General features: G+C 37.9%; 1 protein-coding gene across 8 annotated transcripts in view; it reads left to right on the top strand.

Moving 5' to 3' along the window:
• NTRK2 (neurotrophic receptor tyrosine kinase 2) overlaps positions 1-17,952 on the top strand; it is a 312,631-nt gene that overhangs the window by 71,474 nt on the left and 223,205 nt on the right. For 6 of the 8 annotated variants that reach the window (XM_077474847.1, XM_077474852.1, XM_077474845.1 and 3 more), the window contains exons 10-12: positions 4,923-4,952; positions 15,083-15,186; positions 16,246-16,345. In XM_077474847.1, coding sequence (XP_077330973.1) covers positions 4,923-4,952; positions 15,083-15,186; positions 16,246-16,345 — 234 coding nt within the window. The remainder of the gene's footprint in view (positions 1-4,922; positions 4,953-15,082; positions 15,187-16,245; positions 16,346-17,952) is intronic. The other 2 variants (XM_077474853.1, XM_077474851.1) reach the window with 1 other exon arrangement.

Below are 17,952 nucleotides of genomic sequence, written 5' to 3'. Positions count from 1 at the left end.
TTCCTAATTTCTCATCATTTTTTTGAATTGGGTAACATGAGAGCTTTTCATTCCAATGACTTCATGCCAACATGATATTCTCTCAGAAAATATTGCATGTCTGCATGAAAGAAATAAAGCATTTTAAATGGACATCCTTACTGAGATCCTGCAGTGATTATTAGCTCAGTAAGGAATTTTTATGCTGCAATTTTCAATTCTAAAATGTACTTCCATGTAACTCAGTTCTTGGCATTCAAATTTAAATCTTTTGATTAGTGTCTCTCTTGATTTTTCCTATATGCTATAATTAATGTACACTTAGCAGTACATTCTATCCCAACCTAATTTAATAGCTCTTCCTTACACATGGTACTCTGTCTTGCTCTAACGCCTGTCATTAGCAAATTGCTCTCACTGTATCAGCCTATTTTCCCAGTTTAAGTGTTTATTCTTCCTTCTCTTTACAATTGTTGCATTTCAAAACCAACAAAAGATTTAAAGTGCATGTCACCACAAAATAAAATAAACATATATGCAGTTTATCTCTTTAAATATGCACATTTCCCCAAATGCAATCCCTTTATAGACCTGCAAGCACAGAAAAAATACTGATATTGATATTTCAGAAATGCACTCAACTCCAAATTCAGGCTGGGGTCTGCAGCCTGAATTTGGACTGACATGTTTTTAGTCCTGCCCAGTTGTCTCTTGCCAAGCAACTGAGACCCACCTACTCTCCTATATCCAAAACATAAAGGCTAATCATTCAGTAGTCCCAAGATAATGACTGGGAAAGCTATATGAGACAACACAGGTGGGGAGTACTAGATACAGACCAGCTCCAAGTTCCTGACATGATCAATAGGTATATTTTGCATTGATAGAACACATATAACAATATGCTTCCTATGACCCAAAAAGACAAAAATGTAGGTGCCGCTCAGGTAGAGAGATAAAGTCCAACTACACTGCTGTGAGTGCAGGCAGGGACAGGGAGCTCGTCCCAACTCTAAGCTGCAGCAATGTCAAAAGAAAAGGTCTAGAAGCTGCACATCATGAAGCAGACCAATGTGCATGAAGTGAGATGAACCGCAACCTCAGCCCTATGATTAAGCTCCATGGGGCAGAGCGAAATGCACTGGGGTCGTTGCCTGGCTGGAGTCTGGGCTGAGGCTGCCATTCATCTCACTTCATGCATATGGGTCTGCTTCATGATGTGCAGCTTAGGGATCTATTCCTTTGACAACATGCTTCCTATGGTATATTTAACAAACCAAAAGGTAGCAAATAAGACAAGTTAATTAATATGGTTTACCTACAATTTAAGTTTTCATAAGATGTATCACACTTCTTTTGAGCTTGTTCACACTTAATATTTTATATTAAAAACAACATCTTATTGCCCCAAACAGACATTCATGCAGTAGTCACTGCTCCCCATCAATAGTGCCTATGTCGATGGGCTTTTGTTTGCTTTAGAAGTATTTTTTCTTATACGTTCCCTAATTCTGTATGATTAGTCAAAGACAATATGAGTGTTCAAATTCTCTGATGCATTATTTGTCTACATTTGACTTTTTTATGCAATGTAACACTAAAACCTTTTCCATATATTAATGCTAAATATACCATTAAAACTTTTTATATAGTATACACCTAATGAGAGAATTATAGAATTTGCCATGGTTGAGTTCCTTCTGAAAATGCTAGTTGCCAGACTGCTACATTAACCTCTAGCTTTATTAATTTCTGTATCAGTCAGGAACATGTATGTAGATCAGAAACACTGAATAAGTGTAAGAAGGGTTTTCAAGGGCAGAACATAGCCACTCATAAATGTTGATATCTGTTAGTACCCCTGATCAATTTGTGCATTTTTATTGGTGGAATAGTGTGGTGATAGTTTACCAACTTTAAGTCCATACACTAGAACTAAGATGATACCACAATAGAGAGATGGTTTGCCTACCATTTTAGTGGTCAGTTCTAGATCTATTGAGGGCAGTATTTCTTCCATTCTATCTTATTTCAGCTTGAAGTGGAATGTTTTTCAATGATGTCTTTTTTATTATTTATTTATTAGGGTTTGTTTTAAATACTCTTTTTTAATTGAGATATAAGATGTACAAGAAGAGTTAAGCCAGCCATACATGGACTGAAATTTGACCGGTTTAGCAAGGACTGGCCCAATGTCAATCCGAGTATGCACAGGGAGGATGTATAGAGGTCAATCTACCAAATGACTTCTGTACATTCACCCTGTTGGATTTTTACCACTTAATCAGCAGCACTGGCTATAGTGTATTGTGATAATTGGGAAGTCTCCCCGCTATCAGATTACATTAGCACAGTGGGAGGAATCCCACATCCATCCTGATGGGGGCATATAGAGTTACAATGACTGTTGAAACAGTTTAGATTACTAATGTATAGGTGATAACAGACTGATAAGGAAAAGAGGAGAAAGGGGGAGAAACATAAAAAGGTATGGATGAGGTAATTATTCTTTTATTACAGAATGGGTATTTTTTTCAGATTGCCTCCAGTGTACAGTATTTTTTTTAAAGTGTTTGTAACGGGCAGTCAGTTGAACCCTATTTTTTTGTAAAATGTCATCTTTAGAGGGAAAAGGAAAACTTTTAATTGGCAGTTTCCAAATTGTTAATTTCATTGATGCATTTATCTAAACTAGGTGGTACCAGTTAGTTCCAATGTTTTAAAATAACTAGTTTGGGAACAGTAGTTACAAAGGTTATGAAATACTTTTTCTAAAGAGGGGTCTTTTTTTGCAAGCTAGTCTCATATCAAAAATGAAGAGTTTATTAAGCTTACAAAAATTCTCGTAGGACAGAATACAACTTCGGAAGAGATGTAATGTGTTGTATTGTATTGTAATATATTTTTTAATTTCCAAGCATGCATGGTCTTGCTCTTCTAATTGTACAAATACTGTACTGATTGAATGAAAATGGTATGATCTGGTATCATACAAGAACATTTTTTGCGTTGTCTCTTCAGATAATTTTGTATGGACTGCTGTGATCGGCTCTCAAAAGCTGTGTACTAACGATCAGATTATTGTATGAACGCTCCAGAAAGTGGTATTTTGGTCCGATTTTCTGATTGTGTCTAATAGGCTTCAGTGTGAACTATGGCTATTCATTTGCCAGAAGGAAGTTGAACATAGATAGTTAGGCTTCACATACACCAGCAGCTCCTAAACTTGAGTTTAGGAGCTTTTGGCGTTTTTCTTGCCAAAGCTCCTAAACTCAACTCCATAAGAGCTTATGTTCCAATGTACACATAGGCTTTTAGCAGAGTTCAGGAGCTGCTGTGGTTAGATGAGGTTCAACCTCCATCAGCTTCCCTCAAAGAAAGTTGAAATGAATCATGTTCAGGATAGGAACATTTTGACTGCTGGTCATGGGAAAATGCAAAATGTGGCAAAAGTGTACATGAAGCCTTAGCCAATGACAGCCAAGTGTAAATGAAGCCTTAGCCTAGGGTGGAAAGATATATAAAGTCAGCCCCTAGTATCTGTATTGTTGTTTCAGGTCAGTAAAGCTGGCCATACATGGCTCATTTCTTTTCAACCAGCCAGTGGATTGATCAAGAAAAACTGAACAGATTTCCCCATCCATACAAGTGAAGTAATGGGGGAATCCTCCCCGCTATGTTGTTGTAGTTTAACAGTGGGATCTCCTCCACTGTCATAATAAACTGATCAGCACTGCAGCCTATAGGCTGCAGCACAGATCAAACACACATTTTCAAACAAACCTGTTCATGTGAAATGGATCATTAGATCAACTTCCCATGAACAAGAATGGCCATAGATGGATCAAAAAACATCCTGTTTCTACTGAACCAGCCAAATTTCGACCTATGGATTAAGTGAACATTATTGATCTACTAATAGGTGGACAGTGTTTACAATGCATAACAAAGTGAATGTTCAAGTAGTTTAGTGAATATGTTTTTGCTGTGTTCAAATTGTATATACCATATCACATGCAAGGGAATAAAAAAAAAAAATTCTTTCCACATGACTGCAGTCCAAACAGCTTTGAAGTTAAATAAGCAATTTTTACCTCTTTAGTAATTTAAATAAATTAATCTCCATGGCAGCCTTTCATTTTCAGAAGGAATGGTCAGCAATGGCATCTTTTATCTTTGTCTTAAGCACAAGGTGCTACACTGTCCAGTTAGCAACCAGATTTTACTGAAGTATGGTGACCCAAGTGAAATATAATTTCTGATTTTTGCCTTTTGCCAATTACTACTGTTTGCCTAACTAAATAAAAGCAAACAATTAGAAATGTGTTTGTTCTGTGTTAATTGCCTTTATGTCACTGCAATTAAATTGACTGTAGTTGTTGTGGTTGCTGTTATCGTGCTGCTGCTGCTGCTGCTACTGCTCCATTGTTGCTTTTTATTGATTTGCCACATACCTTTGCGAAGAAACCAAATTATCCTTGGTTTAGGCGAATCCATGTAATAAATATATATATCTATAGATATAGATATATATCTATAGATATATACCTATAGATATAGATATATATTGTCAGGCACCACCTCTATGATGAGAAGTACCCCAGTTTTCCTAGAGGAAAGCACACAGAAGTTCTAAATTTAGTGATTCTTCCTGTGTGTGTATTTTACTGATTTCCAAAGCCAGAGGAGAAAAGGAAAAGTTTAGAAAATGGCCTTGCAAAAAGAATATTTCCTTTCTGAGACAACTGAAACATGAATAATTTAATGGAATTCCGATGCTCATTAGTAATATAAACATATATTACTGGCATCATGAGTGGCCATGTGGCCACATATTCATAGATGCTTTATATTGATAAGAAAAAGTAAAATAAAATACAGTAAAACATGAGATTATTCTCACATATGTTCTCTTTGTTCTTTTTTTTGTTTTTGTGTTTTAGGTGGCCCAATTACTGACCCTGGATTTTATGGTACATATAATGTATTATTTCTATTGTGAGCTGGGTGGGTGAGTGGGAATTAACATATAATTAACTTTTTCATTTAGTTGCTAGAAAACACATCATTAGTAATGCAATAAATAGCAACAAATAGCCATACCATTTCAATATCATATTTCATCAGATATATTATTTTGTGCTTCTGTTGTTGCTGTTTCGTGCTTGTGATTAGTTATGAACCATGGAGTAATTGTCATGGTCACTGTACATGCTATTCCCTATGACACCCAAGCAATTTACTTCATATACTGAGTTTAGATGGCTAGCAAGATTTGAAATTCACTAGTGAGCATCAGCATCTATAATCTCTGAGTCAAGAGCGATTGATATGATGATATCCAGCACTCAGTAGACATTTTGAAGATGGAAGATTGTAGAGTTAACTTTGCAATGTGTCCATCCCTGGCTATCCTTAATATAGTACTCCCAGATGTAGCATGGGACCCAATGTGGTTGATGTATGAAAGTCTTAATCTAAGTTTGGTCTTCACTTAGCCATAATTAATTACACAAACCACCAAGCTTAAATAGCGTAAGGAAACTATGCAAATCTTCAAAAAGGAAAATGGACTTACTTAAAGCGATTCTTCACTCACTAGTTCTTTGCCAATCTTTGGGTTCCTGGCTGTCAATCCTCGCAGCTTTCAAGTGAGTCGCACCGCGCTGTGTGAATAGTCTGTAGCCTGATGGAAACTGTGACATATTCCTGAAGGCTGCAGGCGGGGGGGGGGGGGAGGGATGGGGTGCCGAAATTCAGGTAAAATAGACTAGGCGATCTGCTGCCACCAGAAAAAAGAAGTTCCAAAAGAAGAAGGGGGACATGAAGCAGAACTTCCCCTTTAGTGGGAAAAGCTTTGCCAATGTGTAAAAAAACTGCTGTCAAAATGTAACTAAGTGTATTATATCAATAAACAAATGGCCTTCCTATCTGCCTCCTGAGATCCAATGTTTTCACCATTAGGCTCTGCCATATTGCTCTCACCCAGGTGCATTTACCCACAGTCTGAGAGCAGAGATCAGAGCTTCTTCCCCGTCCATGGAGAGCCAGACCATTACCAGTACTGAGGTGAGGTCTATCCATTGGTCTTCCTGGCAGTCTATGGCAAGATTAGAGTATTGATATCCATACTTGTGCATTGATCAGCATACCTCTGGCGGAGTGGTTTTATCTGCTTGTGATGATCGCTGTTTCCATCATTTAACCATACCCTGTGCAAATCCATTTGATTTAGGTTCATGCCCTGTACACACGGTCGGACATTCTGACCACAAAATCCGTCTAATTTTTTCAAAGGATTTTGTCCGAAACTTGTGTTGCATACACACGGTCAGACAAAGTTGTTGGAAAATCCGATCGTTCGGAACGAAGTGACATACAAAACGTACAAAGGAACTACGTAGAGGCCAGTAACCAATAGCTTTCGTCTCGTAATTTATTCTGAGCATGCGTGGCACTTTGTCCATCGGAATTCTCTACACACGATCATAAAAAGTCAGATTGGATCTTGTTGTCTGAAAATTTTAGGTCCAGCACTCAAAATTTTTCCGTCGGAAATTCGAACGGAAAAAGTCCGATAGAGCCAACACATGATTGATTTTCCGTCTGAATTTCCGACCGTGTGTATGGGGCATAAGAGTCAGTACTATTGGGTGTTGGTGATGGCTTTTTCTATCCAGCATACCAGTATTCATCTCAAGAAGTGTTTTGGCTCTTCCTGAACTTTAAATGACTTATTGGACGTTTATTTAATAAGCGCTGCACCTCTTCATGTTTTCTGCAGTATTGCTATTTGCACAGTGTAGAGAAGGATTACCTAGGCTATTAGCAATAGCTTAACCATCAAAGACACCTTTACTCGTTCTATGACAGTCAGGAAGATTCATAGACCAGTACCTGGAAGGGAGAGATAGGTTACCATGCACTTTTATTATACTTGGGCTGTAACTTTTGGGAAACAAGGAGTGGATTTGAAAAAGCTGGTAGAGCAGACTGTGAAAGTACAATTTTGCTTAAATGTTTGGAGAAGTGAAAGGTTCACTTTAATAAGGCAAAAAACACTGTGCAAAGCACAGTATCCAATAGTAACTAGGAATCAGCTTTTATAATTCTAATTGCTCTGTAATGATAAATGGTAAAATCTTGGATGCTGTTGGTTATTGCACTTTTCACATTGTCATTTCTCTTTTTTTTTATTTTGGACTGATCAGTAGTATGCATAATTTGGTGTCAAACTGCACTCAAAATAAATTGGCCTCTTATGTCTGACAAGTGTATTTATTCTCATTCCTTTGCCTATAAACATTTGATGTCTAAAGTATTATTAAATTCTCAGCATTTTTAGCTTAACATTAAGCATAGTAAAATGAACATTCCCCAGTAAACTATGGGGGTTATTTACGAAAGGCAAATCCACTTTGCACTACAAGTGCAAACTACAAGTGCAACGTGCGCTTGAAATTGCACTGAAAGTGCAGTTGGAAGTGCAGTCGCTGTAAATCTGAGGGGTAGATCTATAATCAGGGGAAGCTCTGCTGATTTTATCATCCAACCATGTGTAAGCTAAAATGCTGTTTTTTATTTTCCTTGCATGTCCCCCTCAGATCTTCCAGTGCAATTTCAAGTGCACTTTGCACTTCTAGTTTGCATAACCCCCCCCCCCCCCCCCGTGTTAAAATTCTTACCCCAGCACTTGCAGTTTACAACTTTTCAATGCTGCTGCCAGTCTGTTGATGAAGGTAATAAGATGGGGGGGGGGGGGGGGGGGCAGGGGAGTGCTGTCATTCTAGGTTGTGTGTTTCTATTGATGTACACTGTGTAGAGAGACACAACACTAGTCCTTGCATACAAGGTTGACTCCATAGGATGCAGCAAGAAAAAGGAGTCACCCTGCAGCAGTGATGGCACAGGTTAAACCAAAACAGAGGCAAGAATGTAATGATAAAGAGGCTGCATACTAAATAAGTTTAAAAAAGAACTCCAGGCATAAAAAGAAACATTCTCCCATGTCGTGGGGCTGTGCCTGCACTGCATGGGTTAACTGCTTGTTTTTGTCTAGAGGATTTCAGAGTGGAGATATACTTACCTAATACACCGATCCTCTGAGCACAAGACTGGTCACTGCTGCTCCTGCCCGAGTGGCACAATAGCAGTCTTGTGAATGGACTGTTTCTGATGTCATCACGCCCATAGACGCCCATAGACAGGGCTCTGGACATGAGCATGGCAGGAACAGTCCACCTCTGGACATGGGGAGTGGGTTTTCCGGAGGATCGAAGAATTGGGTAAGTATACCCTTTCAGTGTGCCCCTAGACAAAAAGAGCAGGTAACCCATGTAGTGGGGCTGTGAGAAATAAAAAAATGAATGAAGCTCTGCTTTAAATGATCTGTTGAAAGTGCCTAAAATACTGAGAGTAGAGAGGAAACTTTCTAAAGGAATAAATATAATGTGACTTTAGGTATACTTTAAACTAGGAGGACTTCAAGAAAAAGTGAGATACTAAAATTTATGATTTATATCTTTAAACTTTTGTTATCAAACTAAAAACTTAGGTTATTACTAAATACTTTATTTTAACATAACTCATAGGGGGTGATTTACTAAAGGCAAATAGAATGTGTATTTTGCAAGTACAAGTAAAAAAAGTAAGTGTAAATGTGGTAAAGCCTCACTTTGTGAAGAATACCCAATCAGGTGCAAGGGAAAAACAAAAAACAAAAAAACATTTTTGCTTGTTCATGTTTCGACGATAGGGAATCAACAGAGCTTAACCACATTTGCTAAGAGGAAAATTAGTGCAGCAGCGCTTGCAAGGTGCACACTCTATTTGCCTTTAGTAAATCAACCCAATAGTAGCAAAGTGTCTCTATATGTAGTCTATAATAACTTTATATGATTTTAGGAACATCCGGGTTTTTTGGAAGTCCATATAATAGTGTCAGTTAAAAATTCTTGGGAACTTGAATAGAATGTATTTAGACTGCAGACAGTGTGGTGCATCTGTGGTGTGTTTTTTTTTTTTTTAGGATTGTTCTTTTTTATTACTATTGGAATATCTAATATGTAAAAAAAAAAAAACGATTGGCACAGTAAAAATTCTCATCTTGCAAAGCTTCGGCAGAAAGCATTTGTTCTACTGCTGGGAAATTTCGCTTCTGATCCAGCATAAGTCTAATCCCAAGATATCAAGTTTGATTTGACATCAAAGTTAGTTTACTTCTATGGGCTAGAATGCCTTTTGAACACTGCTTTAGATAGTTTTCCAAGTTTCTGTTAATTGAAATTAATATGAAACATGAAAGGGTTTTATGTGATGTTTACTGAGTTTTCTTTGGTAATATAAATATAAAACGTATAGAATTTAAAGTAATTGTAAAGATTTTTTTTGTTTTTTAAATAACAAAATAATACTTAACTGCCCTGTGCAATAGTTTTGCACAAAGCAGCCCTGATTCTCCTCTTTGTGGGTCCTCTGCTGGTGCTTCTGGCTCCTCCTAATCTATGCCACCATAGGAAGCCGCTTCCTATAGTGGCAAATGTATGGGCGTGATCCCGAGCCAGGCTGTGTGTTTGTCTATAGACACACACAGTGTGGCTCTGCCCTTCCCCCCTCCGCTTCACCACTGGATTTGATTGACAGCAGTGAAAGCCAATAAATCCCCCTGCTCTCACTGAGTCCAATGAGTAGACTCATCCAGCGCTGGATCGAGATCAGGCTCATAGATACTCATAGATAACTCTGGGGGCTGACAATACCTTGATGTAGAGAATGCATTAAGGTAAAAAAAATACTTCAGCCTTTACAACTACATTAATGGCTTTGTTGTCCTGGTATACCTTTTTGAATACTGTTTCAGTGGTCTCCACACAGCTTTATAGGAAGGTGAGTTAAAGTAGATCTGCCACAAATTTTGCATTTCTGGCTTTACTGTATAATGAGTTTCAAATACATTTTTGGATATTTAATCACATGTGATCAAATGGTCCGTGTGTCCCCAAATTTTTTCCTTTGTTCTTCATTCTCTCTTTTCCAGCTGCCACCACCATTCATCTGACTTCCTTTTGAGTCAGAAGACACAAAAGTAAACTTTGGCAGTATGCCAGTACTTACTCTGGAGAGGCAGAAAATATGTATCTGTTCCATCTAGAGCAATAAGGTAAAAGTTAAGTTCATGCTGGTCTATTAACTGGTATATTCCACTAAAACTAACTTTTTTTTTTTTTTTTAGAAGATATCTATTTACGCTGGATAATTACATGTTCAGTTTTTGGCATAGGCATGCCCAATGTTTTGGGAAATTGTTTTTTTCCCAAAGTTTTTTTTTGTCTCTTAAAAGACCAACATATCACTGTATATGAAACAAAGCTCTCAGTGATCCCCTTTCTTGAGTGTATACTTCGTAGAGCAACTTGGGCTAATACTCATTTGGTTCCCTGAAATAATGCACTGAGCCAATCAGTATAAGTCAGGAAGACTATGGCAGACAGCGCTTTAAAAAAATGAATTCCTACATCTGTCATGTGAAAACAGCATTAGCTTTAAAAGTAAGATCATTATAAAAACAACGCAGCAAAAACAGCTGTTAAAACTGTTATGCAATATGTTTATGTACAGTGCCAACAAAAATGTGAATTTCTATATTTTTGCCCATATTTTATTATGTAAATAAAACAGAAGTTTATCAATATTCTTTATCTGAAAATTGTATAAATGCCCTGACAAAAAATATCAAATTCAGCTAGGTATAGGGCTTTATATACTATGAGGAAGTCATGACCTCATTCCTAGGGCATTGAGATTAGACGGCGCATGACAAAATAATAAAATGTATAGATTTTGATAGCCCTTCCCTATCTTCTATCCTTATTCTGTTCTTCCCTGTAAACTGGTGGATAAATTCAGTAAGATAATCACAGGGGGTTGCAAGGGATGTTGAAGAAGGCTCTTCCTAGTTTAGGAAACATAAAGCCATCTTGATTTCTCAAGATTGGTGGTCTTTGCGGTGGAAAAGTACATACAGCTTCTCACAAAAGTGAGTACACCCCTCACATTTTTGTAAATATTTTATTATATCTTTTCATGTGATGACACTGAAGAAATTACACTTTGCTACAGTGTAAAGTAGTGAGTGTACAGCTTGTATAACAGTGTCAATTTGCTGCCCCCTCAAAATAACTCAACACACAGCCATTAATGTCCAAATCGCAGGCAACAAAAGTGACTACACTCCTAAGTTAAAATGTCCAAATTAGGCCTAAAGTGTCAATATTTTATGTGGCCACCATTATTTTCCAGCAGTGTCTTAACCCTCTTGGGCATGAAGTTCACGAGAGCTTCACAGGTTGCCACTGGAGTCCTCTTCCACTCCTCCATGACAACATCACGGAGATAGTGGATGTTAGAGACCTTGCACTCCTCCACCTTCCATTTGAGGATGCCCCACAGATGCTCAATAGGGTTTAGGTCTGGAGACATGCTTGGCCAGTCCATCACCTTTACCCTCAGCTTCTTTAGCAAGGCAGTGGTTGTCTTGGATATGTTTCTGGAGTCATTATCATGTTGAAATACTGCCCTGTGGCCCAGTCTCCGAAGTGAGAGGATCATGCTCTGCTTCAGTATGTCACAGTGCATGTTGACATTCATGGTTCCCTCAATAAACTGTAGCTTCCCAGTGCCGGCAGCACTCATGCAGCCCCAGACCATGGCACTCCCACCACCATGCTTGACTGTAGGCAAGACACACTTGTCTTTGTACTCCTCATCTGGTAGCCATGGTCATTTCCATCTTGTTATGGTATTCATGAATGGGAGTAAATCTCTTTTGAAAAGTGAATTATTGCTCCTTTGGGACCCCAAGAGCTTCAAACTGAATCTGTGCTTGGTCCATGCAACTAAACTTATCACCTTTCCTTCACTTCCCACCTCTTCGTTTGACTTCTGGGGCCGTGTGATGGGACTCATTACCTTTCCTCCCATGTAACAACATTGTTCTTTAGTGATTGGTCTCTGAGGCATCCAGTCCTTTCACAGTGGGCAGGAAATAGTTCTCAGCCCTATGTAGGTTCCAAGTGGTAAGCTCAGACAGGACATCCTCTCTTAGGCTGGCCATATAGTATTACATTTTCTTGTTCGATTTCCCATTAGATTTACCAAAACTATACAATAGGAGGTTAACGATCTTTAAATTTTGTATGCAGTCAGCAGGCCCTTGCACTACATAGGTGAAGGTAAATCTAAAGTAAATTAAATACAAAAATTGTGTAGTGTATGGCCAGCCTTATTCTTATGGTCAGAGTGGTGGGTTAGCCAAGGGTAGTTGATGATGTGTAGCTGGGAAAGATAGCAGCCAATAAATCTGTTGCTTTGCCTAGTATGGAGAAAAGACATTATCCTAAAGGCAATGTTTAATGGCATATCTGACAATTTAGCTGTGGCTAAAAAAAACATAGAAAACTTACAAAATGTACCCCCCGTGTGTAATTTTGATTTCTTGTTAGTCTTCCTTTAAACTTTCTTTGGACACTCATAGTTTACCTTTATGGAATTTAAAATGGCATGTACTTTTTAGAAAGGTGACTTTTTCTTGCTTTGTTTTTTTTTTTTTTGTGTGTGCATATGCCTTTCTCATCATTGCTTAATTCAGCATTTGGTTGCTTTTTATTGCTCCCTGCTTTTTCCTGTTTTCATACAAAAATTGCTCACCCCCTACCATTTTCATTGCTCAACACTGTCTCAGAGTGCTTTTGGACAGTCAGTGTCTTGTTAGTGTCTGAGTAATGTTCACCTGTCTCTGTATCATGTAAATGCTTACACCTTTGCTCCCATAAAAGAACATTGTTTTGAACTTGTGCCACTATGCAGGTATTCTCTACATTTGTCAAGCAACGCAGAATGTCATAGTGGCTATTAACACTGAATAAAAACACTTCCTGAGCTTCTAGGAAAGAGAACTCTATTGATAAAAAATGTTTCAGGGAAAAAAATATTTGCTTTCATTATGTTTTTAGTGAAAGTGGAGCAACCCTTTAAATGTGTTTATTAGAATAATTACAATTCTTCAGACTTTGGAAGGTTAAACAAATTGTCATCATGGCAGCAACCCCAAAATCATTGCACTGTACCATCATCAATGCTTTACAGATCCTTAATGTACCCTTGGGAGCATTTGTATCCCTTCATTGGATTTTAAAAGCCATCCACTGTACTTTAGTTCACGCTTTTGCCTCAGAAAAAGTCTAGATTTTGTTTGGCTACATTTGGAACCTTGCCTGTTGCCAAACTACTTTCTCATAGACACAGTGGAATAAATTATATAAATGCATCATGACATTAAAGCATAATGATTTACAGTTTTCCATTTGTACCAGGACATAAGTGTTTATTGCGTATTTTATTCCTCCCTTTCAATGCTGTTCAGACTTGTGCATTGTAAACTGAGCAGTGAGCACATAACATTAAGTAAGTCTCTTCCTGATATGTCATGAACGGTATATTATCAGATACAATTCAGCATGTAATCTGGTGTTCTCTTTTAATTTTATACATGCAGTGACCGATTAACCCACACAGTGCAATAACTCATTAATATTGGCAATTTTTTTTATTATACTTTGTTTTCCACAATCAAGTTCTCCCCTGTACATACTGAAATGCACCAGGTACTAGTCAATTGCAATTAATGGCCACTGATTTTACTTGTAGGCAATCTGTTTGATCTTGGTAGTATCAGCCGAGCCAAGCATGTCATTAGAGATGACCATTAATATTGTCAATAAAACAAGATGGATATAAATAAAATATTTAATAGTATATTCCCTCTTGTACCACCCTAAGCTACTGAATTGTCTTTCCTCCATAACTCGTTTTAAACATATGCACAGTTTTTAGTTTTGAAAGAGTCAAGCATTAATTTACAGACTCTTTCAAGTAGTATTGAACCCTCAGCAATTTTTAGCTTGAAGGAGTAGCTTGGGATTGTTAAAAAAACAAACCTACATGCTCACCTCCATGCTGTAGCATTGATGTGATGCTGCAGCTGTCTCTCACTGGCTCTAAGTCTGAGAACTGAGTGATCACATGACAGCTATTAGCTCAGTTCTTGGCCAGCTCTGAGCAGAGAGTGGTGACTGTCAGTCACTGCTCTCTGCTCTTTCTCTCCAGCGTTCACTGGAGTGCCAGGCTGGGGAAAGGGCGGACATGTACTAGCTCTGGTTCTTAGCCAGCTAACAATTAGCATCTGGGTGAATCCCAACAATATGGTTGAGCTCCTTCTAGAGCCTGAAGCACTGCGAAGTCAGCCGACAGTAGACCTTAGCCCATTGTCTGCCGATTCTCGGTCACATTAGAGCACAAGTAAGTGCACTCATGTAAAGCTTTAGTCCTACTTCTCTTTTAAAACACTGAGCACAATAAAATAAACATTACCCAGTAAATTATGTGTTCAAATTCCTACCCCAGAGTTTGCAGTTTAACATTTTCAATGTTGTTTGCTCTTGCTTTCTGTGCTGCTTCCGTGGACTTCCTGGCTTTACAGGAAAGAGTTAACAGTGGGCAGTGAATCTCCAGCAGGTCTGTTAGCTTTGATAAGGATGAGGGAGGGAGGAACAGGGAGTGTCTTACCATCCTAGGCCATATGGCTGTGTGTTTCTATCGTGCATACTTGGTAGGAAGACACAACTATAGTCCCTGTATGCAAGGGTGACTCCATAGGATGCTGCAAGAAAAAGGTGACATGCTAAAATAGGAGACCTGGGGCAGTGATCATGGCATCAGCTTAAACAGGAACATAGCCAAGGATTAGAAGATAAAGAAGCTGCATACTTAGTAAATGACTAAATCAGCTGGTGAAAGTACTAAAAACTGAGGGTTTAATATCAATTTACCTTTCTAGTGTATTAAGTGTCATAAATATTCTGTACATGAATGGTAATAAACTTTGTAAATGTGAGATATGTGTATAGTATGTACAGTGCCATGAACAATACAGTTCATTGTTCCAATCCAATGTATCCATCCAATGTAACTGATGCTGCTAAATGTACTACAATTATTGATTGATGTTGTATTCTAACAGTAACTTTCCCACTCTCTCTGTTTTAAGATTACGAGACCACTTCTAACGATATTGGGGGAACCAGCACAGACAATAGCAACGGAGTCACTTCTACAGATGTCTCTAATGAAGGGAATGAAGACAGCATTACAGTATGTGTGAACTAAGAAATGTTTTATGTGTTATTCTGTATGTGTCACAGAACAACACATTTCAGGGTTTAGGTTAGAAACCCTAGAAGTGTTTGCCCAATCCTGCAGCAGCCTCCAAAACCCCACTGTCATGGCTGAATGCCAGTCTACTCTGACAAGTCTTTGACTCTTCTCTTGGTAATGGTAAAGCTTGCTGCTAAACCTCACACTATTGGCCTATCACTATAATAAGCAGCCTTGCTGGCCAATAGGTTTGCAAATGAGGCTATAAGATATGGACAATGTTTTGGTACTATCAGGAAGTGCTAAATCTTTTCCTATCATAAGAGCCTGAGATTTGGCTGTGGACTGGGAGGTTTTGGAGGTTGCTGCAGAAATATGAAAGGTATAGGAAACACAACCTAGCTGCTAAGTCATTCAGTTTTATACATGATGTAGCGCAACAGTCCATCCCACTTCCTGTTATGTACATCATGGTGATCCTGATACAAACCTGCTGGTGAATGTGAGAAACCTACTTAGGATTCCTTGCTTCCAATGCTAAGTTAATTTTCATAGTCAATCAGTTTCATTCTTGCCTTTGGAATTTGTATGTGGTCGGTGATGTATGTAGCATAGAGAGAGAGAGGTAGTTGCTTGAAGAGGTGCATCAGCACTGCACTCCTACTGCTCCAGTATAGAAGTGTGCATGCTTAGACTCATTTTAGGTCTATAGATTATGCTGGATTATCTCATTTACATGAGTACCTTTAGGTTTGATAGAGCATAGCAGTGTAAAAAAGTCATCAGGAATAATATAATTTTATCAACAACTTTCTGTTAGCCAACAGTTCTAGAAAAAAATTACACCAAGAGGAATTTTTATTTTATTTAAATTACTACTACTAATAATAATAATGTAAATGCCAAAGTGTTGGCATATTCATTATTTTATCATATAATCTGTATATAATTAGCATTGTAATGTAGTATTAAAAAAAAAAAATTCAGCTGGTCAAGATTTGGATTATTTTTCAGTTGTGGAAATCTGCATTGTTTACATTTTGTTTTGTTTTGCAGGTTTATGTGGTTGTGGGTATTGCAGCATTGGTATGCACTGGTCTGGTTATAATGCTGGTCATCTTAAAGTTTGGAAGACATTCCAAGTTTGGATTAAAAGGTAGGAAGCCCTTGTATTTAGAACTATTTTCTCTAAAGGTTGTCTTGAAATGCTGATTACAATTTATTTTGCTATCTGCAATGCAGTAAACTTAAATTGCTTGTTTGGCACTATACAAATAGCAGGGTCTATGGTATTTAATATTCTATAGCTTTGGTTAACTCAGCATGTTTACAAATTTTTATGGATATTATTTGGTGCTTTACAAGTTATACAATTTTCCACATTGACAGTATAATGGTGTATGCTGTTAACCTTGTTATTCCTTAATGCTTAATGTTATGTATTAAGGCTTGTGTTGATGGGTTTTTGTTTAGTTCAAATGGGTTTTGCATTCATATTCAAGTCTATGGGAATGCAAAACCCACTTGAAGAAGGTCAACTGCAAGTCAAAAATGTTTTTCGTTGAAGTCTGAATGATCGCAGTGTCAAACTAATTCCGTTGACATGTGTCCAAAAAGCCTGTTCACATACTGTAGGTCCTAAGCCTTGTATTCTCGTCATTGAAACTAAGCTTGTCTCCTAGTTCATAATAATTCAATGTTGGCAGGCTTTCAACGGACTGCATGACTGCCATAGCAGCCAATGAGTAGCATAAGGGGTGTAAATGGTCTTGCATCTAGTTGATTGCCCTTTACAATTGAAGCTTCCTCTGAGATACTTGACAGAAGAGACAAATACAATATTTACTAGTATGACATGGGGCTGGTTTGTCTTAAGCCCCATACACACTATCAGATTTTCTGCTGATTTTTGTCTTCAGATTTACCAAAACCATGTAGTGCAAGGGCCTGCCTGATTGCATACACATTGAAACTCCTAAGGTTTGACCTCATATTATATGGTTTTGGTAAATCTGTGTATGGGGCTTAAGGTTATAAATGTTGTAACATCTGCACTAAGCACTCAGGTCCATATCTTTGTGGTTGGGTTCTGTTGTACAAGTTTTAATAACCTGCACCGTATTTTCGTGCAGTGACATGTTAGTATGTTGCCTTTTCCCTTCCAAATAAATGCCTAACTCTCAAATATTAAGGTGTAACTGAAGGCCAAACTTTTTTTTTTTGTAGTTTTGGATAGAGTGGAGAGGGATTAGAACACCTGTCAGGTTTTTATTGCTATCTGTGCCCCTGTTAGGGAGATTCACCCTCCCTATTTATCCTGTTTACCGTTACGTGTGAAAGTAAAAGAAAATCCAAAATTGTAGGTTAACATCAGAATAATAACAGTGCAAAAATCTTCCAATGGGAACTCCAGTTCTGGTGAACTGGGTGACACACACCAGGATTCTCTCACTTCTTGTTTTGGCTATGGGACAGGAAGTGAAGGGAAATCTTCCTTAGGGGACACAGATGGCAATCAAAAATAACTAACAGAAGTTATAACCCTTCCTTGAAATGAAAAAAAAAAGCCTTTTCCTATTGCACTGTTCTATAGATTATACACTATGTTTTATTGGAGATAGTCAAACTGCAAATATATTATTTTCACACTTCTCCAAATTCCAAACTTTGCTTTGTTTTGACATTTCTTTTTCCGGAAACAAGCTCCATCCTTAACTTTGGCGTGCCTATTCACCATATGACATACAATAAGCTAGTTATACA

The sequence above is a fragment of the Lithobates pipiens genome, unplaced genomic scaffold, assembly GCF_037356315.1.
Source record: "Lithobates pipiens isolate NorthernLeopardFrog02 unplaced genomic scaffold, aLitPip1_a1.2 Scaffold_13, whole genome shotgun sequence".
Lineage (NCBI taxonomy): Eukaryota > Metazoa > Chordata > Amphibia > Anura > Ranidae > Lithobates > Lithobates pipiens.
Note: the sequence above shows the minus strand (reverse complement) of the source record. Positions and strands in the feature narration are given on the sequence as shown.